Raw genomic sequence first — 24927 nt, 5'->3', positions numbered from 1 at the left:
TAGTTTTAGGCAGATAAATTTGCCTAAGGAACTTCACCATGTGATGCATATGTTCCACAATATTATAATGGTATCTCAGACCAACCCCCTGAAAAAGGGATTTACCTTAAATCTTTTAAGGTCATTCATTAGCCTAAAATCCCTCAACAGAAAAGAGAAAACTTTGTGTCAAGCAACCTTCAAGGAGACCAAATAATCAAGATTTAGGCCCCTATTGAAAATAGCTCAATTTGCATTTGCCTCAAGGCAAGGCTCTGACACAGTAAATGAGATGTCTGTAAAGCAATGAAAAAATGTAATGCAGGTTTTCTTATATTCACAGATATTGTAGTTTTGCAGTACTCATCTGCTTAGAGAGAAGTGATCTGTGTTTCAGAATACCCATTCAATGATAAAGGTAGCTGTTTAAACTACTATAATGGAAAATGAGGCCAAAAGGCTATGAGGAAAATTTCACCTAAATGAGGCATTCTTCCAAATGCTAGTGTTAGAAAATTTGAGCTGCAGTACAGCTGTAACTCGATCATTCCCTGAGGCTGAAGGTTATTATGTACTGTTGAGCTCTAATAAACACAGCAAAAGCACCACTGAAAGGGTGGGGCAGACTTTCTCTATGAAGCAGTTCCAGCTAAACAGCTACCAGAGATTGTTTTAACTTGGACAAATGGGTAGATCCTCCTTGATACAGGGCCAACAAAACTTTACATAGTTTATATTCTCTCAGCCTCCCCACCCTTCATATGTTGTTTTTTTTCCTTCTTGTTCGGATATGCATAATCAGATTACAAAATCCAAAATATGTAAAAATCTTAATCTAAGCAGGCCGGAGGGAATAAGTTGGCTTCTGTAAACACAGAACAATTATTTCAGATAGCACAGATGCATACATACATGTATTGTTACAGTTGGAAATGTTTGGGTATTACACCACTGAGGGAGAAATGGACAGAATTAGCTCAAACCTCCTTCCCTACAGTGTTCCCTAAATGGCCTGATACTTGATCAGTATTGAAGCTCCTCTGGCAACGGTTTGGATGAACTGGGGATACAGGCAAACCACAGCAGCAGACCAGGTTATTGGTCCTTACCTGTTCTTTTTCTATTTAACTCACTTCTATTATTTTTTATAGATAAAATTCATAAACAAAATATTTAGAGATCAGGACTGTATTATTCATCTCTGACAAAGCAACAGTAAAAGCAAAAGTAACGAGCTGAATGCAATATTCTAATTGGCTTTGCAATTTCTTTTTAAGTACTTCTTATGGACTGCTCTACACTGAAAGTTATTTGATTGTACAGACTTCAAAGAGCAGAATTATGACGACAACATACTGGATTTGATTCCTACAGCTTGGAGTACTAGCACTATAAAAGGATAAGATTTTAATCTGATGTTTATCTACTCAAAGTCTGTGACACAGCAACCAATGGTCAGGGAGAAAGAACATATAGCCTTTAGAAGCTACAAAACGCAGAACTACACAGTAGCTGGCAGAAACGCTTTCTGAAGCACAACTGCAAGGAAACAATCGAGATGCTTTCTACCTCATATGATTAAAGTTCAACAATTCACATCACAATGAGTCAGAGTACTGTAAAGGCCTCTCTCCAGTACCATGAAAACTAAGAAAACCTAAGAAAACTGTTCAAACTGAATCCTACCTCAAAGCAAAACACGCCAATTTTAATTGTCATGGTAAAATAACAACCATTTCTTCTAAAGCTAGCAATTAGTAAATACTCACACAGGTCTTATGTGCATGGTTCCATACTTCAACTTGAAGGAACAGTTACCACAAAATACTGTTCAGTATATCCTTAATTCTAGCTCTGCATTTTTATCACATATAAGATAGCACTAACCCCTGCCAAAAACTCACTTGGACAACGAATGAACGAACCACCTCCAAAAGACAGCATGACATTCAAACATTTTAACCTGGCAGTAAACTTGATGCAAGCATCTGCCATGTTCTGGGCAAAACAGTGCAGTGAAATATGCTGCATGCACTGAAGGAAGCTACTTCCAACCCTTTAGGGATGCTAACCTGCCCAGAACAAATAATTCCAATGAATGGATAAAGGAATACAGTTGCCAACCTACTCTGATCATGGAGGGATAGGAAAGGAATGCTGCAACTCAACCACTTTCTGTAAGACTTCCTAGTAATTCTGGGATGCGTTCATGGAAGGGCTACAAATTCCAGCCAGGAATAACCTCATTAAGCTTCAGTTGTGATGAACAGGACAACATACAGCTTCCAGTGTAAAACTTCCAAATACAGCTTTGTAAACAAATTGTTTTATGCATAACAATTTACTGCATCAATACATGCTTCGTATTTATGAACATTAAACCAAAAGGGATAGCCTTTTGATTATTACAAAAGTTATGTCTGACGAAAGAAACAGATTTGATTCCTTACTTTTCCCATCAAGTTTTCTGGCTTTCTATGGTTTTGTTTTGCTTGGTGATTTTTTTTTTATTATTATTATTAATTTTTTTTCTGTGTGATTTTTTTTTTCTTTCAATATTTCTTCCTTCCAAAATCATCTGATTTGGTATTTTGGGAGTTGTTCCAAGGAACACGTGTGCGTGAGGTGGAAGGAAAAGCAACTCCAAAAGTTCAACTCTGAATAAAGCTGAAGGTAGTATTAGTGATAAAAGTTCTCTGGATCAACATATCATTTTATAAAACTGAAAGTGATGCACAATAAGTAACTGTCAAGCTTCAATCTGCTACAGTTCTATTCTGAAAAAAAAAAAAGTGTGAAACCACTGGCAATTCTGTGAAACATCAAACATCAGTCAGACACAGAACTGCACACCTTCAGCTTGCAATTTAGAAAGTATTTCCTGCATGTAAATTAGATCAAGTACTTTACTGGGGGGATGGATGCATGGAAGCATACATACATTCTTTCTTTGCTTTCAGAAGAAGGGAAAAAAAAAAAAACAACTGACCAGATGCTTTTAAATAGACAATTCTGTAGCTTTTGTATAACAAGATTCCCTTTTAAGCAATATTTTTATGGAAAAAGAATTGATTACCTTAAATTGAACAACTGGACACAGTCAGAAAGTATCAGAACATCAACGTATATTACAATATTACTCTGAATACGATCAATAAATTAGCCTACCTGCCAAAGCAATATATTAATTTTCCTTCCTCTATTTTAAATAAATACAAAAAAGATCAATAACGAAGAACAGAAAGTTAATCCAGCTCCCACACAACAGCCACCAGTTTTCTATCTATTTAATTTGATGACAGGTAAAGATTTTCAAAGACCCTTCACATGGCTTAATTTTTGAAATTATTTTTATTTAATTGAAGTTGGCATTTATTAGCATTAAGAGAAAGTGTTTTTTAGACTTCTAAAAATCCTTTTGAGATCCATGGAGTTAAAATATCAACAAACAAACAAACAAACAAACAAAAAAAAACTATCTAAACCAAAACAAATTTTGATAAAGGAGAGGTTTGGCTAAGAACTCCATTCAGTATTATAATCTATCACAGTCACTGTAGAGGTAGATGAAGGTAATTATATTTTGACATTTTAATATGAGCTGTGCACCCACAATGTCAACATCTTGGCAAAATCACAAGGCTGTGATGCAACAGGGAAGATGGTTTTGAGAGGAATGTTACCCTTGTCAGTGCTGTCAGTCTTCTGAGCCACCATACATTACATGTTTGAGCACTACCAGTTACTATCAACCAGCATTACTGCAAACTGCTGCTACATCTGTAACAAGCCCTGAGGCTAATAGCTAAGCACAGATGAAAACTTCATACATATGTATGTATTCAGTGTATATTTATACAGATTTACACACATATGTATACTGCCTGAATCCAACCACGTTAAGCAACAATTCAAAAATATCTGTGCTCTCCTTTACCCAACTTAATGGCCAATACAGAACAATAAATATAAGTCATTGAGCACAACATCAAAGACACACATTTGCCCTATAGGTATGTAGAAGATTAAACCTTTGTCTTGAAGATATTCCCAAGATGGGGGGACGGTGATGTTCAGGAACGTTTTCCTTTGAAGAACTGGGAGGAAAAGAATCTTTTTTGTTTTTTTTTGCTTGCCTTTTTAAAAAAAATTATTATTAATTTCTGTTCTAGGTTATGGGAAAAAAAAAAAAAGGATTTGCATTTGCATCACTAATCACAATTCAAAACTAATGTTGATATTGTTGTTTAAAGCAAAAAAAAAAAAAAAACAGCTAACACGTTAACACGTGTATTGTTAAAGGCTCATGTTAGAGAAGACAAGGTCTGAGACATCCTTTGTAATTTATTTCATTTGAACAAAAATGTCATCAAGGCAGTAACAGTCCCTAGTTTACTCGATAAAAAGGCTAATGATAACATACTTCTGTATAATCACACTTCTATTTAATTTTAAAAATACTTCAGAATTAACAAAATTTAAATAATTTCAAGAGTTTTAACTCAAAAGCTGTTGATGATTTTTTAGGTAGCTATTATAAAAGATGAAGTAAAGGCAGACTAAATGTCAGAATTCATCCAAATTCCTAAAGTGGTTAATCAACGTTATAAGAAACCCTAGTAAAGATAAGGTGGGGTATTGAAAAGGCCCATTTGCTTCAATTCTACAGCATTTAAAAGGGATTCTTATTCCATTTAGACTGACTTATGAAGAAACGTTAATAAGGGGAAAATAGATCCATGAAAGGCCATAATCATTCTTGCATATTTGATGGTTTAAGCATGTTTTCTAACTGCAAATTTGTTATGTAGAAATTGCCTTCATATCAATCCTACAGGTGTCTGTAAGCCTGCCTTTTTTTTTTTATATATAATAGTATAAAATCAAAAAAAATCATTAAATATCAGTAGAAATACCTTTGCTAAGCAAAAAATATGAACACCAGCCTAAAACACACTAAGTGGTAAAGAAAATAGAGTAATCTGTCATGTACACAATCACAAGAAAGAATTATCTCCTCACTCAAAAGTAGAACAGAAAGCATTGGAATGATCAAACAAGATGCCTCTAAATTAATGGAGCAAAGCAAAGAAGAAAGTGTAATGAGCCTATTCCACCATGCAGAAACTCAAAGTTTTGAAACAAAAAACATACATACTGAAAAGAACATCGTTCTCGGCACTTTTCAATGTTTGCCATAACCTCCTAACTTTAAGGAATTCTCAGAAATGCCCATAAATTTTAAGGAGTAGCTTACATATTTCAACTTGCTTCCTAGAAAACTTCTTCAGTAAATGAAGCATTTGCACAGGAAAGCTTTTTTTTCAAGACTGATCCATGGATAGAAGGACCAAAAATAAATATACAAATTTGTCTTCTATAAGCTTCAGTTTTCAACTAAGCATTATATAGATGGTGTGCTATATACACCCAGAAAATTCTTTTCCAGATTTTCAAATTTGAAAGTATCAAAAATGGAAATATGGAAACAAGATGTATCATATACAAAATGGCATATAAAAGTATTGACTTTCTTCCTCTGCCCTGAAGCTACTCTGAAAAGTTTCCTCTATGCAATCATGCGGTCATCAAAAAAAAAAGTCTAGAAGTAAACCCAAGTGATCTTTCAAAGCATCTATCTTTAAGGCAAAATCTGTCACCTTTCATGCAACTCCTGGCAAAATTCTACAGCTTCTTCCCAAAGGTCTCCAATGACAGATTATACATTTTTTCAAAGCTGTCTACACCAATTGTTTGCTATTCTTACTGTTAAAAAAAAAAAAAAAAAAAAAAAGTTTTCCTTGTAGCATCTTCCTCATTGTACTTTGTTTTTCACAACTGTAATGTTAGTCTAAATGGTTTCATAACAATGCAAGTCAGCTGCAGTTCATGTTTCCCATGGCCAGAGAGCCTTGCTTATGCATTTGCACCAGCTCAGCTGCAAAACTAATGACAAAAAGTTTCAGTAAGCTGATAGTCAACTCAATACATAGATACATGAACATCAGCGTAGGCACCAGGAAGGCTGTGAGAGGCATCAGCCCACGGAATTCCAGAATAAACACAAAGCAGTTGCCACTGAATTGCACATGTTGGAAATCACAGAATGCTCTATCAGTAACTCCACTGATGCTAGCAAATTATCATTGACTTGGTCAACATGAATGCAGAAGTTGCACAAAATCTGTATAGGTTACACCTGAGTCTAACTGGAAGTAAAAACAGCTAAGGAAGCACACAAGGAAGGTTTAGAGGGATCAGTAGCCAACAGGAGAAAGTCTCCAATTAATCTGTGCTTTGACATAGAAAGCTGCCAATACAGAAGGAACACTACTTTGATTTTCTGCACAGCAAAGTCCTGTCCATTGAATTCTGCACCAGTTTCTCCATAGGCCATCAGAAAGTTATCAGGTATCATATAAAATGAAAAAAATGTTAGGTGGAAAACTGGAACCACACTTTTCTGTAGTTATGGTTAGTATCCAATGAACTCATCCAAGATAGCGAAATACTTAATATTCCTCTTCTCTGACTGTGGTGGCTTCATCCTGATGGCTAGCTAAACTCCACCACAACTGCTCTCTCACACCCCTTCCTCAAAGGAAGAAGGCAAGAAGATACAATGAAAAAGGGCTCAAGGGTCTGGACAAGGAAGATCACTCCCCAGCTACTGTTTACTAAAAACACCTTCCCCCCATTCAGCCTCTTCCATCTCCTCCCGAGTAGTGCAGAGGAACGGGGAATGGGGGCTGCAGTAAGTCTATAGCACTTTGCCACTCCCTCACGGTCACTCTCTGCCGCTGCGCCACGTGGGGTCCCTCCCACAGGATGCCGTCCTTCCCGAAATGATCCTGTGGGGGCTGCCTACAGGCAGCAGCTCTTCAAGGACTGCTCCAATATGGGTCCGTATCATGGGGCCCATCCATGAAGAGCAAACTGCTCCAACCTGGGTCCCCCATGTGCAACACCCCCGACAGATAATCTGCTTGCTCCTGAACAGGCTCCTCTCCACAGCCTGTAGCTCTGGCTTGGAACCTGCTCCTGTGAGGGCTATCCATGGGGTGCAGTCTTCATGTGGCTACATCCACCTGCTCTATCTTCTCCTCCTCCGTGGGCTGTAGCATGGAGATATGCTCTGCCATGGGACCCATGGGCTGCAGAGGGACAGCCTGCTCCACCAGGGGCCTCTAAAAAGGCTGCAGGGGATCTTTGGCTGCATGCCTGGAGTACCTTCTGCCCTCCTTCTGCAATGACCTTGTCTGCAGTGATGTTTCTTTCTACATTTTCTACTCCTCTCTCTTAGCTGCTCTTGCCCAGCAGGGTATATATATTTTTTAATTTATTTTATTTATTTTTTGCCTTTCCTAAATCTGGTCTCCCAGAGGCACAACCAGCTTCCCTCACTAGCTCGGCTTTGGCCAGCAGCAGGTGCCTTTTGGAGACAGCTCTTGTCTGACATGGGGCTGCTGCTGTGCTAAGTTCACAGATAACACCAGCCCTGCAGCCCCCTGCTACCAAAGCCTTGCCACAGAAACCCAGTAAACTGGGACACAGTATATGAATTTTTACCTTAAAGCCACCATTTGTAACTGGCAGCCCTTGTGCTGAATACAGCTACTGGAGATATCTTCCATGATCAAACATACATATCAATGCATGCCCAGATGTTCCACCTGTTGTGCCAACCTGGAGGTCCGTGGGCTTAGGGAAACCACCACAACTGGCCCGCAGTTGTCTTCAAACAGCTGTCCAAATCACACACAACTTGCAGAAGACCAAACCACCATTTACTATTCATGTTCTTCTGAGCTGACTGAATCTCTCACGTAGATGATGTTCCACTTTGCATAAGTAATTAAACATTCAGTAGAGGGCCTGACATCCTTGTAGGCCAGATCCACCTCCAAATTGAATGCACTGTGTCTGACCATTAATACTGAAGTATCATTCTCACCCCCCAGTACAACATTTAAACAGAGGAAACTGTCCCAACAAATTACTCAGTAATACCTCATTACACCCTATGATGAGGTGACTACAGTATTCTCCTTGAAAGCAAACAGAAAAAGGAAATTCACTTTTTTTTCTCACAACCCGAGAAAGAAACATGAGAATCCTCTGCACTACAAGCTCCTGAAAAAGGAATGTTTTCTTCAACATGAAAAAAATAAATTGGGAGATGGTCACTTCAGTACAGGACCAAAACTGACAAGAAAAAAATGAGAAGACATAGGAGAAAAAATGAATTATTTTGATCTGAAACTCCTTCCCACTACTTTCTGCTTGGTAGCTGAACTGAAAATTGGACAGGTCAATTACGTATTATCAGCACTGGAACTCCCCATGAAATTAGGGGGAATTTCTGACTGCCATGTCAAGTTACCTTCAAAGGAAGAAGAGATATAGGCCACTCCTAGGTAATATTCTTCTCCATGAGCCATCTGTTTAGAAGGAATAACAAGTTTATATTTGGAAAAACAACTTTATGGCACCGTTGGCTCTAGAGGCAAAAATAGAATACGGTGCTTATGTTGGAAGCATAACCAAGCAGCGTGGTTAGATATTAGCTGAAGTAAATGTGCTGTAAGAGCACAAACTGAGGGTATTCACAAAACTATTTAAGCTAATAAGGTAGACCTCTGTCTCTCTGTATACTTAGAAACAGGAGAAAAAACAAACAAACAAACAAACACCTTCATACACTGTGGTAACTGCAAATAGCTTTTTAAGCTAATTTACTGCCTGTTTGAACAAACTGTGACATGGTCAATGAGGTTAAATTTTAATGAAGAAAGAAAAAAATGAATATATATATATGTTATATCTATATGTTGTTTATGTTGTTCCTTACAATTTCTGTGCACTTTGGGGGCTTTTTTTTCCTCATCACTCTCAATAGATTGTACTTTCACATAAAAGCCATCCAATGTTAACAATATGTTCATTTCATTTGGAGACAGCAAAGAAAAAAAGGATTCCACTCCCAGTTTTAAACAATATTAGCTTTTAAAACTTACACTCCAAATTTTTAACTAGAAGGACTTGAAAGAGTAGCACAGCTAAGTGTTATCACACATAGGAATTCAGGTTCAAAAGGAACAATCTGGTTCATTCAGTGTATTGCAACTGCAATAGAGTTTTAGTCTCGAAAAGGTCAATGCCACATCCATATGTATAAACTGGAACACTTCCAATGCACTATATGAAATTAAAAACCTTTTTAATATTAAAAGTCACTTAGAAGCCATAATGATATCATGTCAAAGGAAATAACACACAGAACTGCGCACAAGCAGCTAGGAGAGATGGCCAGAGCCCTGTATCTCTGAAGTGACCTTTTAAGTATTTCATATTTAATTCAGCATTCTAAATAAGGCTAAAAGCTATTTTAAACATTTATATTTCAATTATATAAGACAATGGTGACAAATTTAAAACTTAGATCTGATCCAATAACTGTCACTAGGCCTGCTAGTGTGGAGGAGGTGATAAATATCCACTTTCAGCTCTGAATTTCTTGCCTTTTTGCTGTGTCAAATCCTTTCCTACATAAAAAAAAATCCCAGTTTTCATCTTCTCTGTTCTGCCTACAGCCTCTGTGTTTCCCATCTGTCTACTCCTTGCTTGCTGTTCTTCAACTAAATATCTGAGAAGATCTCTCTTGGCTATGCTTCCCAGTCTTACTTTGTCAGCCCTGCCACTACAATGGGCTCCAGGTTGCAGGTCTCCACAACTGCAGTAAACAGTCTTGCTACAGCATCCTTACATTAATCCGCCTTCAGTTGCAGCTGACAGGCATTATGTACACATTTTTGGAGCATCTATAGGTATTTCCTTCTAACCAATTCAGTATTTAGTATTGTCAAATATGAAGCCCAGTACATACTTCAAGTAAAAATCTGAAGCAACAATCATTCTTACTCTCCCATCTCACTGTTTTCACTATTTGACTCTTCTAATGCTTTACTATCCCAGCTCTTTGAGTCCTACAGGTGGCAGTGATACAGTCCCTCTGCTCAGGATCTCTATCCTCATTTACAAAAATGCAGATAGACAACAATGTATTTTAAATTCAAAAGAGAAAGGAAGACACAACTATTAACAGTGTTATTTTTTCAGCTACAAACACAGTAGAACGTGGAAATAGCTCTTACAATGGCTGATGTCTAGATTTCTATGCCCTATCTTGAATGAAACTATAGGTAGGCAGAACATTTTATAACCCCAAACATTTATAATCCTCGTAACAAGTTAGTTTCTAAGGGGACTCTTTCAACTGATATACTAAGCTCTAGCCTGTAAATTATCAAATTCCTTCTAGTAAAGGCCACACAAATCATTCTAAGAAAACTAAGAATGCATATATTCTACTCACTACATTTACCTAATATATCGCAAAACCTGGGCAAAAAATGGGTAAAGAGTACAGGGCTTATAAAGTTGTTTCTAAGATAGGTGTTGCAACACTCAGCATTAAAGCATACGTCATTTGAAGTGGAAACTACTATCTAGAGCTGGCCATTGATGCTTCTCATACTTTGCACTGAATCACAGAAAAAATGGAAAGTCACCAAGTACACTCTGTAACCCCCATATATAGTTCATCTTAGGCTGTCTGGGGACACAGCACAACTGCCATTCCCATATATCCTTACTATTTTTTTTTTTTTTTTAATAAACCTACTCATTGCAGCTAAAACCATTATTACTTCATAGCCATTGGGAAGAGCAAAACAGTTTATCCTTGTCGCAATTTCCTTTAACCTCAGTGGCAGAAGCATTTGTTCCTTACCCTTTAGTTTTGTGCTCTTGATTGTTCTTGACTAAATAAGCAATTGCACTTAACCCTATTGTATTATGTCAACTTTTTGATCACTCTGGAATTCTGAATCTGTCCTCAAATATGAACATACCAGGCAGTCCCCTCCCAAGCCTCTTAAGTCAACTGAAATTACTGATCATACATTGTATTTGATTGCATAGGCTATTAAAATATTTAATAATAATAAAGTCTCATTCCCCTGCAGAACCTCACTAACAGCAAGCCACACACAACTCGCCTAATTCAATTACAGAGCTTTTCAGTGACCACCACATTTTTCAGTAGTTTTATTTAGACCCTGAATACTTCTCTTTGTCAAAGAGAAACTCTGCTGAAATCAGGACATGTGCTGTTACCTACTCATAATGCATTATCCTGTTGCAGAATGGCATTAGATGCATCTAAGACTGTGTAACATCTTCAAGTCCATTCTGGCTGCTACACATGAACATAGAAGTGCGGGAGCTGAATGGAAGCTATGTTCCCCAAATTGGCAATGCAAAAAAAAATCCAATCCACCTTCTGAACAGAATTAGCCTATAGAAAATTGAAAGCACAGACCACTCCTCCTTTAGTCATGAATAGGGTATTCGAAACATGGTGGGATACCTGTGATATTCTGAAACTGTGTGGTCCTAGACTAGGATTGTTCTTTAGAGTATGAAGACTCAAAAAAAAAAAAAAATCAACTCTTAAAAACTGACTGCCGAACAAGTAAGAGTTGAGCCTTTGCTTCAAAACAAGTTAGTGATCTGAACATTTATTTCAAAGATGGAAGACCTAGATTCAGCTTCCTTCACAACCTGAGAGAATTGAGGCCTGCAATCTTTACATCTTAAAAGGGTATCCAAACCACAACTTTAGGGAAAAGGCTAGGTGAATCAAACTCTTCCTTGAATCTACTGTACATGGGAAGAACGGCACGCTGAATACTCAGCAAGAAGTGTTGAATCTATTTTGTCTTACTGTCTTCACAGTGTGTGTACAGATACTTTGCAGCTTCTATTTAACATAGGTACTTGTACATACATATACAAATGTTACTTGTCAACATATTTAATAAATCTACATTTTGTGTGCATGTGTGTGACGTCTTATAACAGCTGTAGAGTCACTGGGTTTTACACTCTACATTTTGAAAGGTTTAATATAATTTTCAGTGGAAAGAAATTTGACAAAGTCCATGAAACATAATCTTCCATTTACTTCAGAAACAGTCTCAATCATCTGAACTTCACAGAGCACTTCTTCCTGTGACCACTAGTTTTACTTGCAGTGAGATACACACCCTCTAAGGAGGCAACCGATACTCAAAAATGTAAGTGACGAAAGCACCTTAGGATATCAAAGATAATCACACACACTCACTTAGTAGACACAGAAACTACAAGGGGATTTCTGCCTTCCTAAGAGAGAGAGGTACCTGGAAGAAAGGCTGGGTATCTCTAGAAATCTAGAACTGCACTGAATGCCTAACAAGCAACTTAATTACATGCTAAGTCTGAAAACTGGTATAATCTATAGGCAAACGAGTGTCACAAACTACTTTCCAACTGCTTCGAGACATAATCCTGGTGAAATTTATCTTAATTTCAATTATAATAACCAGAAAGTATTCAAAGCATAAGCGAAATTACATTCTTAAAAGAAAAAATATATCCAAAAATCTGTGATACCACAGTTAACCACAGTTTACCCAATCAATGAGTTTCATTTATACACACTAAAATAAATGAATGGACATTTGCCATTATTAGAAAGGGTAAAAATATACCTAGCACAACATATGCTAAACAGACAACTACTATGTAGTTGTTGTGGTTTAACCCGGCTGGCAGCTAAACACCACACAGACGTTCGCTCACCCTCCCCCCTCCCTCTCTGGGATGGGGGAGAGAAACGGGAAAGTGAAGCCTGTGAGTTGAGATAAAGACAGTTTATTAAGATAGAAAATAATAATGATAATAATAATAATATGTACAAACAAGTGATGCACAATGCAATTGCTCACCACCCGCTGACCGATGCCCAGCCCAACCCCGAGCAGCCGGCCCCCCACCCCGGCTAGCCACCCCTATATATTGTTTAGCATGACGTCAGATGGTATGGAATACCCCTTTGGCCAGTTTGGGTCAGCTGTCCTGGGTCTGTCCCCTCCCAGCTCTTGCTGCATCCCCAGCCTGCCTGCTGGCAGGACAGAGCGAGAAGCTGAAAAGTCCTTGGCATAGTGTAAGCATTGCTCTGCAGCAATTAAAACATCAGCATGTTATCAGCACTCTTCTCATCCTAATCCAAAACATAGCACCCTACCAGCTACTAGGAGGGAAAAATAACTGTCCTAACTGAAACCAGGACAGTAGTCTGTTCCACAAAACTCAGACTCTCATTAGTACCGATTTGACTTTGGAGAAGCTCAAATGAATTTCACCTGAACACATTAGCAGCAATAGATGATTTCTCCCTGTTCCCTGTGAGACCTCAAAACCGATCATTATACATCATTTTCTCCTTCAAATCAACTATTTCCTTCTTCACCCCTTTGTCCAGTCAGGATATCAAATACAACAGTGGTGCTGTGTATCACTGAACTGAAAATATTTTAACTGAAAGTTGCATATTTAAGGACCCAAAAAGTTTGTAACACAGGTGCAAATATGAAAAGAATTTATTTGCTTCAAACCAGGAATTTCAGGGCATAAAAAGCAGAAACAATATGAAGTTCAACCCTCCAAGAAAGATCTTAACATCGATAAGAAAAGACTGTTTCCAATTACTCTATCTGTTCATATTCTGCAGCTATATTATGAGAACACCTCATTTTTTAAACAATGAAACCACCTGTTCAATTTATTATATGGTATAAATATTAATAGCCTGTATTTCAAGTGCTATTATTCTCTGCTTCCATTATTAAGATTCGAGTCACCCAGCACCTTGCAGCTATGGGATAACATCTAATCAGTTAATCAAAATATACCAAAACAGACAAATGGATGTCCAAATCTTTAATCTTACCTGACAGGCAGATGTATGTTAAATATTCACCCTGACCCCCAGTAGCTAGAAAAGGAATCTTTTTTTTCGTTCTTCTTTTTACTTGGACAGCTCCCAGCATCCTTTCATCATGTGGGGCAAATATTTCTTTGTTGATTGCAGATTTGGCATTCATTGTAGATCAGATATAGCAGACTGACACTCTCTAAAAATAAAATCATAAATAAAAGTATTAGGAACTATTCCAAAGCTACATGGAAGTCCAGCTGATTGACATTAGCATCTCTGACCTTGAAATAAAGTCTTTAATGATTCAAAGAATTTAGAAGAGAATTTCATACACTTTGAGGCAGAATTTTCAAAGTAGCCATCCATAAAGTTATTTGTTGTTATCCACACAAAGTCTCAAACTAGCTTAGCCTATTTGGGCATGAGCAGTCCATACTAGCACTTCAGTGTGATTCAAATTCTTCACTGAGATTTTGTAACTAAATTCATTCTGCATAAAAGCTTCATTAATTCTTTCTCTGGTAACCAGTGGAAAATTCATCTGTTCCATGTACACAGAGAAAGCACTGAATGAGGAACTGAACTGAGCCTGTGGTCAAATTCATCAGCCTCCACTCTGAGCTAGGTCATACTGGCAGACAAGTAGCAGCATTCACAGAAAATACATGAAGCCTAGATCTCTGTAAGACTATTCTTTCAGGACCATTGCTTTCAGTGACAGGGCTTCCTTAAGCAGCTCCTGCAATTCTTGCAGCTTTAATACCTCATCCCCTCGACCCCTCTGTAATTACCAATTGGGCAACTGCACAGGAAAACAGTATCAGAAAAATCAGCTTAGACAAAACCACACCTCTTCATTTTTGCCAAGTAATTTTAACCCAGGTCAGTTCCTCAATTTGTTTCATCATGTAATAGCACAATCAGTTTAGGAGAGACATTTGGAGAGAAAAAAACATATGAGAACAGGGAAGGAGCAGGAGGGAAGCTGCTTATTCAGGCGCGTCCAACAAAAGAAATGTGCATCTGAGCACAACTTACAGCGGAGCCTAACAGAAGAACAGAGAACTCAGTCACAGAGCTGATGTAACTCTGATTTTATGAAGACAGAGTTATAACTCAAAATAATTCCGTAGTGAAATCTGTTAATAAATATGTAGGTCCCACTAACAGACTGCTAAATCTAAAGAAACTTCATAGCCAGAAACAATCCTCTTTTTTGATCCTCATATACTTTTTAAATCACTTGCCCTATAATTATTTATTCAGGGAAGTTTTAATTGAACAAGGTTCATTTTGACTTCTCAAGCCTAACTTATTTTCACTCTGACCATTTTCTATTTGCTCAATGTCTGTCCTAACAAGAGTGTTCCTTATCTCCAAGAATCACCAGTCCCATGCTGCCACCACTACCTTCAGCTTTCTCCTTACTTGATCTTTTGTTTCCATCTCTAAGTTAATTTATATAAAGAACACAAAATGTCTCCAGTATATCTTTTCCAGACACTATGTAAAACATACTACAGAATTTAAATAAAACAATAATAATTTTTAAAAAAAAAAACAAAACTCATGGAGCCTCTAAATCTGTGTCAGAAATTAATGAGAGGTCTCCTGATATATTTTCATTTTTTATTACACAACTTGCACATGCATGCTTTTCAAACTTTCTAAAGGAAAGTCAAAAAAGATGACTCATTTGCCTTAAATGATCACATTCAGGTCTCAACTTGAATTCTCATGAATTCTACCTGTGGGATGATACTGGCAGATGATATTTTCCACAATTTAATCACAATAGAAACACAAATTCTGGTCAGATTAGATAATAAATCCAAGAGACTCATGGAACCGTCATACTGAGATACATATAATCAGAAAAGGAATTGTCTTAGCATTTTCAGTTTCAGCATTTTGTTGGTACCTATTTATGATACCGTTATGGTTTTTTTTTTTCAAAACCAGTGTTCATGGAGGTGAGAGAGCACAATTTAGTCCAAATCAAGTTAACAAGCTATTTATTTTGGGATGCAAATAGAATCCTTCGGAAAAAAAAAAAAAAAAAAAAAGGCACTAACCGCAATAGCACACTCCAGTTTCAGAACAGTTAACCAACATTAGAGCTGTGCAAGTTCTGACAAATTGTAGCGTGAAGTTATTTTACATACATTCCTACAAAAAAAGAAAATCAATTTCACTTAAAAGTGGCCCTTTTAAAAGATAAAACTAGACCAATTTCAGAAAAAGAAGTTTTTGCAAGAAAGAATGCTCAGCTCCTCCAAAATATGTGATTTTTTTAACTCCTACCATGAAAGTTACCTATCCTTTAACAACAAATATCAACATGGAAAAAGAATCAAAAGAATAAATCTACCTGTTAGTTACTTAGAAAAGGCTGTTTTCACATTTGTGGTGATCGTACCAGAATTTTCTCCTGTTCTGTATTATGGAAATAACTGCAGCATATACCAGCATGTGAGCTGTTGGCACATTAGGACTATTTTATTTATTTATTTAAAATTCAAGGTTGCTGCTCGTAACTACAGTTTTAATCACACAGAGCTCCTTCTGGCTGAGATAAAGACTGATAATCTTTACCAAAATAACTTCAGTGTCAGACCTTCACATGCTTAAACAAATTCTAATAAATGTCTCTATGGGAAAACCAACACATTCTCTCAGGTAAAAATAAACTTTAATAAATAAATTTATTTAATAAATAAAATTTATTTAATAAATAAATTTATTTAATAAATAAACTTTACAGAAAAAGGTTCTCTAGCTAGCCACAATCTGAGGCTGTTAATTCTGCAACTGGAGTGTCGAACCACTGATGTTCTCAGACATTTTCTTAAGATTTATGCACTGCAAAATAAGCATGATTTCAAAACCAGTCTGTGTTGTAAAGGTCTCCTTGATTAAAAGAGGATATATTTATAAAGAAATGAGTGATTGCACTAAATTCAGTGCCCCCTATTTTCAGTTTTTCTTACCTGAAATTGGTTGTAGCAGTAAATATTTCTTTACAGCTTCAAAGCTTTCATATAATACTTCAAGATTTAGTTTAAGGATCGTTCTCAATGTATATAGCTGTAATCAGTAGGATTTTGCTGAACAGGAGGCAGGCCAAATAAACAAGAGACACTATCCAAATCCCGTTTCATAAATTTCCCAAATCACTTTGATTTGTATGCGCACTGCAACTTACAGCATGAAACAAGAATAACTGCCACGTACACAATAATCAAAATGAAATACTAATCCTAGCAGAAGGAATGTATCTCTCCATGTATATACCCATCCTTATCTATCAATGGAAGTGCTTTTATGCAGAAAACCATAAAAATCCAACTTTTAAATACTGCCTAGCTAAACAATATCACAAGACAAATTCTCCTGTTGCAGTAGAGGCACAGAAGAAGTGACATGGAAGAATCAAATATTGCTGCATGCTGCTATTTGCTTTGTGATTATGCTCTTTTTTTTTTTTTTTTAATACATTGACCATAAGTTGTAGCAAACATCGTCAGTAGACACCCAATGTTGCCCCTGACTAAAGTATGCACTCACTGCCCAGGTTTTGATCCTTCTTTCCTAAATAGATGGTTTACAACAGTCTCAAATGCCAGAATAACGAGATTAATCTAATACAGTGTGCTTGACATGATTTCTGAATCTAATATGGAAACCAACATTAGCACAAAAAAACAAACAAACAAAAAAAAAAACAACCCAACTGTTATATCCCTAGGTGTAAACAGACTTCTGAGATTTAGCTGTCAGTAAGTATAGTTTGTATTGAATTGTTTCTCATAGTTCAAAAAGCAGCAGCTAGGTATAAATAAGTAACCTTCTCCATATTTACTGGTGGATCTATGTAAAAGACTTTAATATAACCTTTGGATAAATATGTAAAACATTCCAGCACTCCTGTTTTTCAAAAGAATCTTTAATACAGTATTTTTGTTTGTTTTACTAAAAAAAAAAAAAAGGAAGACTTGCTCAATGCATATGAGTAACTGTCAATTTTTTCCATCCTCCAACAAAAACCTCTTTTCATTAAGGAAAGATGATGGCTGTACATGCAAGACTTCATGTAGTACATGCAGATTTATTTATACAGTAATGTTCTTGGCATTAGCTCCAAGAAGAATTCAAATTATTACCGTTTTCCGCTACTGTGTGGATTTCCACTGTGTGTGGATTCAAATACTTTGAAATATGAGTATTTCTCCCCCCACTTTAACTTATGCTATTTGAATTAAGGCTATTTTGGCCATCAGAAATCTACTGAACTTTAAAGAAAAGCAATCTAATTACAACTGAGAAAAAAAATCTCCTTTCTCACAAAGCATAGGAAATTATTAAGGAAAGCAATTCATGCCCAGACTCTTGGTGTTCGACTTCGTATCAAAGCTAAAAATTCACTCAGCCTCCTGCAGTGGCTTTTTTCTTGCCTTCATTTTAAATTGTCTGTCCAGGTCATCATAACCTTTATATGTGTGTGTGTATGTATATATACATATATATATACACACACGTAGATATAGAAATAGTTGAATTACTGCATACTTTTTATTATACTTTTTATTATACTTTAATACTTTATTATACTTCAATACTTTATTATACTTTTTATTACAATTATCTTTGTCAGAGAGATGGAAAAAAGAAGGTAGGCAATATTGCCTAGATTAAAATCAGTAGGATTGTTATCATTATTAATATGTACTATGTTATTAGTAACACATGACTGCATGTGTTTCAAACCCTAGGATTTCAAACCCTGAGCTTACTTGAGAGAAAGGCCTGGGCAGTAAGTTTCAATAGATTTTTGAAAAGTAAAAGGCAAAATAAAAAATATATGGATCAACTAAAAAATGTAAGCCATTATGTGATTTTTTTTTTTTCGTATCAGTTCTGGACTGTTCTTAATTTACTTTTTAACAATATTTTATTTTCCTTTTTGTTTGATGCACAGAGAGAGATTCAGAATGCAGTTTGGAGAATGGTAGCCATCACTATCAATTCCAGATGTCATCTCCCTGTGAATGAAAAGACAGATTCAAACATCCAAAATATGAAATCTCCTCTTTTTGGATCCTCTTTTGGATAGATTTGGAGTGGTGGTTCCCTATAAAATGGATTCATTTCTATGTAAGTCTCAGGATCCACCTCTCTGCAATCTATCCAAGAGGATCCAACTCATAAATACACATCTGTGAAATTTTAGGCAATTTATTCAGGGCTGTGAAGTGTTCCTTTTTAATCATGGAGTCTTCTCTGAATTTAATCGCGTAGGTCTTACCCAACAGTTGGGGGAATCAGAATAAGCCCGAGGGACTGAAGCACTGACCTCTATAAACCGTACCTTAACCACACAACTTGTGGTTATAATGGGACAACAACACGATCTTTCTCAGTGAATGGTTCAGTTTTGTACATGACAGTTCTCATCTCAGCTGCTTGGTGCCTCAGAAAAAAAAAAAAAAAAAAAAAAAAAAAAAAAAAAAAAAGGTGCTGGTCTCAGTTTCCTTCAGAAGTATCCATTTCAATATCTAGGCCAAAAAAAAGTAATTATCCTGGAAACATGCTCAAATATAAACTGCCTTAAAGTAGAAAATGTTATTGCAGGCTCTCTGAGCCGTGGGAAGGCAGAGTTTCTGCTCACAACATTCCTGACAGGGGCAGGGCAGGCCCCAAGGCCCTACCCCTCTGAGGCAAGGGGGATTTAAACATTTCAGTAAATGCATGAGTCTTAGTAAAGAGACCACACTAACCTGCCTCACACTTCCTTTGTTCTACACACTTGATTCTGCTCAAATTATTCTAATGATGCTCTTGGCTGAACAAAGAAAATTCCATTTTCCTCCTGCGGGTGTTCACTCCAGCCATTGCAGTCCTATGGAGCAGGATGTCTGGATGCTCACCGCACCCGCAGCGCTACACAAATGCCAGAGAGAAGAGGTTTCCGTGCAGATTTGATCTAGTGCCTGATGTACGCTGCATCACCTCAAACCCTTCTCTGCTACAATGCTTTCCCACGGCATTTGTATCAGTAAAATTTCCTCCTAAGAACAAGCTGACCAGTCCACAGTATATGGAACAGAGGAGAAAGCAGGAATTAAAGGTAATTTCTAAAAAAAAATATATTAAATAAAACTAAGAAGATACCTGAAGAGATCCCTCACATTCAGAAACAATGAGCAGAAATAGTTTGCTGGTCAGCCAAAAACTCAGACTGCTTTCCAGCAGCCTGCCAACACACACCTGACTTATCTTTACACCCAGATGTTTTCTAGGGCCATGCAAACAAGTGCAAAGAAAGGGAGTTGCAATATCCATGCTGAGGTAATGCTACACAGACACACTGGGGAAACTAATCCTCAGCATGCAGAACTTTAACAGCTGTAAATCAGCAAGAAGAAATGAAGTAAGAAATAAGAGAATGAATGTTTTAAAAAAACGTTCAGTATGTTAAGCATCATTGCATGCTAAGATACTGTTTAATCACAAGCAGGAATGGGCTCACAGGACAGGGTAACTGCTGCAATACTGCTTACAGCGTGAAATCCTGAGCAACCAACTACTGCTGGGCTGCACTGATAGCTTTAACCAGCACACAAATTCACTTTTAGCCATCCTGACAGAATACCTCGACTTTAGACATCATTGTAAGACAACATTATTAAGGACCCAGCCTCTTCTATTCTGATAACTATCTGGTATTTACTTGCTAGAAACATTGAGACTATGTATTTGATCATTTCCATTTATCAAAAGTTTTCTATTTCTTGTTGTCTCAAACAACTAGTTATTACATATTTGGAGAAGTATAGCATCATAGCACAAAGACAAATAACGTATAAGTCCTCCAAAACCAAATGTTAAAACATACAGTTTCTAGAGCTCGTCTGCAGTAGGTAATTTTAAGTTAACGTTAACCTAGAAGCATAACACCAAGTTTAGTTAGCTCTGCAAACAAGGATTAAACCAGTAGACCAACTTTGGTTTAAAAAGTTGAGGTAAAAATCTTTAAAATGATTGAAATAACAGATCAGAGTATCTTCTGTGATTCCTCTATTAGTGAAAACTGATTTTGAGAAATTTTTAATTAGCAGCAACCATTGTACAGGCCAGAAAAAAAGAAATCTATTATACCCTAATAACAAGAGTTCAAGGTTTTTCCAACTATTTACTGGGCAGGGGGGAACACTTTCCAGAGCTTTTGTTTGAAGTCACACTTCCAATTTACTTTTTCAAATAAGCTCTCTGTGATGAGAGGTTCATTTGAATAAAATATTAATTCTAAAATATGAAAATTATGGAATTGTAAATATATTTGTGCAGCCAGACACTTAAGTGGTAATTCAGTCACCCAATGTGTTTTTACTTACAAATATAATTACTAAACAATCTGTTTGCCCAATCAAGCTGAATTGGACATGAGCAGACTTCAGAGAGCAACGGTTCCTAAATCTAAAACAACAAATAAACAAGATACAAATAAAACAAAAGATAAACAACAAAGAAGCCCCTTAAGTGGATCTCACAGAGGCCAGTCAACCACATGATCCAATGTCTGGTAGCCATATTGTAGTTCACAATTACAACCCTTAACTGTTTTTAACCAAGCTATGGATTGAACAAGCTATGAACAGGTGTTCAACAGCACACCAGCACTGGGTTTTCTTTTTTTTTGACCCCTTAAAGCAGCCTGGTTTGAATTATCTATGAATCTCTCAAAGGGCTTCTAGAATAAGTTGAATGGAATGGGAATGGACATGCTGGGTACAACACTTCATGGCTCGAGAACATGTAATGCTTTTAATCAAGAAAAAAACACACAGGATTGGCAAAGCACATGGTTGTAGTATTTTAATGTCTAATAGAAGCAATAAGCAACTAAAATATCAATGCTTGACATGGTTCTTCACCCTAGGCAGGATGAACCTTTCATCCCAAAGGAATATGATTTAAGTTCTGTGCAACTTGCAAGGACCTATAAGTCTAAAAAGAGTTCTGAATGGTATTTATAAGGAAATGGGGATGCAAACCAGAAAGGTACTTTTGAGTCTACATCATCAAGTGCCTCAGTCTGGCAGACCATAACATAACCCAAAAGTTCACCTTGAAGTTTTGTTTACCTCCCTCTATCACACACACACAAGCTCCAAGCACGTACTTACAATGAGAGATTACCATGGATATCAGTGGAATTCTGCAAGTGGTTAACAAGGACCACATCCACTTTTGTGCACAAGACGGAGCAGCTGTTTTCATTCTTGAGCTCTGCCCTAGTAGAGGTCTATTAAAACAGAGAGTAAGAGGGATCACACAACATCAGTTACCCTTACTTCCTCAAGACAGATGTTAGCAAAAGCAGAAGATGCAGGATAACTGGGCTCTTTTTGAGACTGTCCTGAACTCTGTCCAGAAGTTATACAAAATTATATAGGAGTTGGTACAAGAAGGCACATGGTTGGATGAGTTACTGTATTTTCATATTATAAGAGTCCCAGAACTGAAAGTCACAATTGTTTGAGGAGGCATGAGTTTGAAACTAAGGAGAGAGAATACCACATTAAGCAACGCTATTCAAAGCATGAACTGTTTTATTAAAGGCCAACCAAGAACTGGTTTGGAACACTGCCCTTGGAATCATCTTTTTGCAACAGGAATGTTTTTAACCTCACAAAAAGATTCACAGAGAAACTCAGGAACTGCCAGATGTTTTAACAAAGCCCCAGAGATACCACATTTGCATTTGTGGGAAGTTATATTTATTACTTCAGGACATCAGGACATTCATAGCAGCAAGAGCTACTACTTCCGCATAGCAACACTGAAAATCATAGTCTTAAAATGTCAGCTTAATTCTTACAACCTTTTAGACATTTTTAGCTGTTAAGACCAGTTATTAAATCTGCCTTTAGACTTTGCAGGCTGAGTTATCACAGTTCTTTCTGTCATTCCTCACAATTAGGCTTCCAGACACCTGACCTTTCTAGACTCCCTCCCATGAGCTTACATCTTTTTTGGATAGCAGTCCTCAAGTATGGACTCACAGCTTCTTTTAAGGCAAAGTCAACTGGAGGCGCTACTTTATAGATCTTCCAGTTAACATTCCTATTTATGGTGAGACTACCATATGCAGATCTTTTCCAAAAGGTCAGCAAAAGACGTAGATGAGAGCGAAAGCCCTCGTCTACTACATTCTTCAGGTGTTCTGAAGAATTACTACTACACAACTTGTTTCTCATTTGACATTTAAGTAACTCGTTACTCCCACTTAACAAGAGATTTTTGTATTTACTACTTTCAAGCTATTTCTTCAATACTGTAAGATCATTTTGAATTCCAAGCCTGCCTTTCCACATTTGCAGATCTCTCTGGATTGACACCCACTGAAAGTTAGTATGCACATTCTGTGTTTCATAGTTTTAGTCATTAACAGTTTGGGAGCTAACACAGCCTCCCTTCACTCCTCCAGTTAGAACAAGAAAGATACCAACTCCTCTGAAAACAGTTCTACAATCATTCTTCTGTTCCTACATCTTATGCTATTTCCATATAAACTGCGTTTCCCTAGTTCACTCATGACATATCACATGAGACCGTTTCAAAGGCATCCTTAAAGTTGCAATCTATCTGCCAGCTCTAACTTACTCACATGGTCTAATACCTTATCATAGAAACAAATCAATTGAGTTCTCTCTAGTCACCTTCTGATTCCTTAAAAAATAGGTTTTATTCCATTGTTCATTGAATATGTCTGGAAAGAAAAACTATTAAATAAATGAAATTAAAGAACTATGGAGAGAAAGAGCAGCCCCCATTCCCTAATGAAAGAAAAACTAGTTTGAAGGACTGCCATTTGTAGTGTTCAGAGCTTCTTTCAGAAGTTTCTGTTGTTTCACAATTAATTTATGCCCACCTAGTGCATCTGTGCTGTCAGAAATGATCGATTTCTCTGTGCCCTTTTAGTCCTTATGACAGAAAGAGTGCTTATATAGTAGTGCAGTGAACTAGACAAGAGAATTAATCCAGGTTTAACCCAGTTTAAAAGCAGAAAAATAGTAATTAGTTTTGGTTTTACTCAGATCAGCTCCCTGACTCAAATCACTACACAGCTGATTGTGACAGCACATGGAAAGGAAAAGCAGGAATAACACTGGGACTGCCTTAGGCACTGGCAGTGTTAGCTTGTACTGATCATGAAGCAATGATTAAAGGACAGATTCCGAAATGTCAGGAACTTCTACCACACTGATGGAAGTTTGAAATTGGCTGGCTGAAGACAACCTAAACATTTTTTTTTTTTTTCAAAACCAAAACTTGAAAAAAGGAATCCACAGAATTGAACTGAATAAAAAGTGGTGAAACACAGGATTTCATAGAAGGTTTCTCCTTGATAATAAAGGATGTCTCAAGATAGGAACAAATTTCTTGGTGTACTGATTCCATTATTTGTTGGACAAAACTGAGGCATGGCAAAAGGACAAACTGGAAATTAGGCTTTGTTAGCATACACTCTGATTTCTGCAATAAATTCCATCAGAACCTGTTGCAAATATCCAAAGATGCTATGCAATGCTATTACTGCAGTACGTCCCATGCAACTAGAGCACATTAAGTCTGGGGAGCTACTCTGGCAAAGACGTCTCAGAGGAACACAATTTTCCCTTATTAGCATGAACAATCACAGCTGCTCAACAAGGACAAACTCTGCAAGTACTGTTTAGCTAATTACTGAATAACCAGGTGTTAAATGGACTCATAATTTAGCATACAGGTTGCTAAAGAGATAGGAAATTACTGCAGTTTTAGTTGAAGGTGTTTTAAATAAAAAACCTGCTTCAGCTGTCTTACAGTGCTCTTGCCAATGGCTTACTCCAACCAGTGCACTTTCACACACTCTCACATCATCATGTTTCTAAAAACTTCAGTTTTATTTCTACTCACACTGATGTAACTAGTACTGGTATAAGCTGTAATTTTTTTCACATTACCAATATCTATTAAATCAAATACCTCAAAGTGAAGCAGGAAACGAACTTGGGTCTCTCAGGCTCAAGATTTTCAATTTTCTGATCTGCAACCTGCAACACCCACATCTGAGGAAA

The 24927-nt window shown here is 36.9% G+C and overlaps 1 protein-coding gene across 2 annotated transcripts in view; it reads right to left on the bottom strand.

Annotated features, from left to right (window-relative positions):
- Positions 1 to 24927, bottom strand: part of STXBP6 (syntaxin binding protein 6) — a 106662-nt gene that overhangs the window by 52606 nt on the left and 29129 nt on the right. For both annotated transcript variants that reach the window (XM_035328042.1, XM_035328041.1), the window contains one exon: positions 13817 to 14000. In XM_035328042.1, the coding sequence (XP_035183933.1) occupies positions 13817 to 13970 (154 nt within the window). In that variant the 5' untranslated portion in view covers positions 13971 to 14000. The remainder of the gene's footprint in view (positions 1 to 13816; positions 14001 to 24927) is intronic.

Source organism: Oxyura jamaicensis, chromosome 5 (genome assembly GCF_011077185.1).
Source record: "Oxyura jamaicensis isolate SHBP4307 breed ruddy duck chromosome 5, BPBGC_Ojam_1.0, whole genome shotgun sequence".
NCBI lineage: Eukaryota > Metazoa > Chordata > Aves > Anseriformes > Anatidae > Oxyura > Oxyura jamaicensis.
This window is presented reverse-complemented; position numbering and strand designations above follow the sequence as displayed.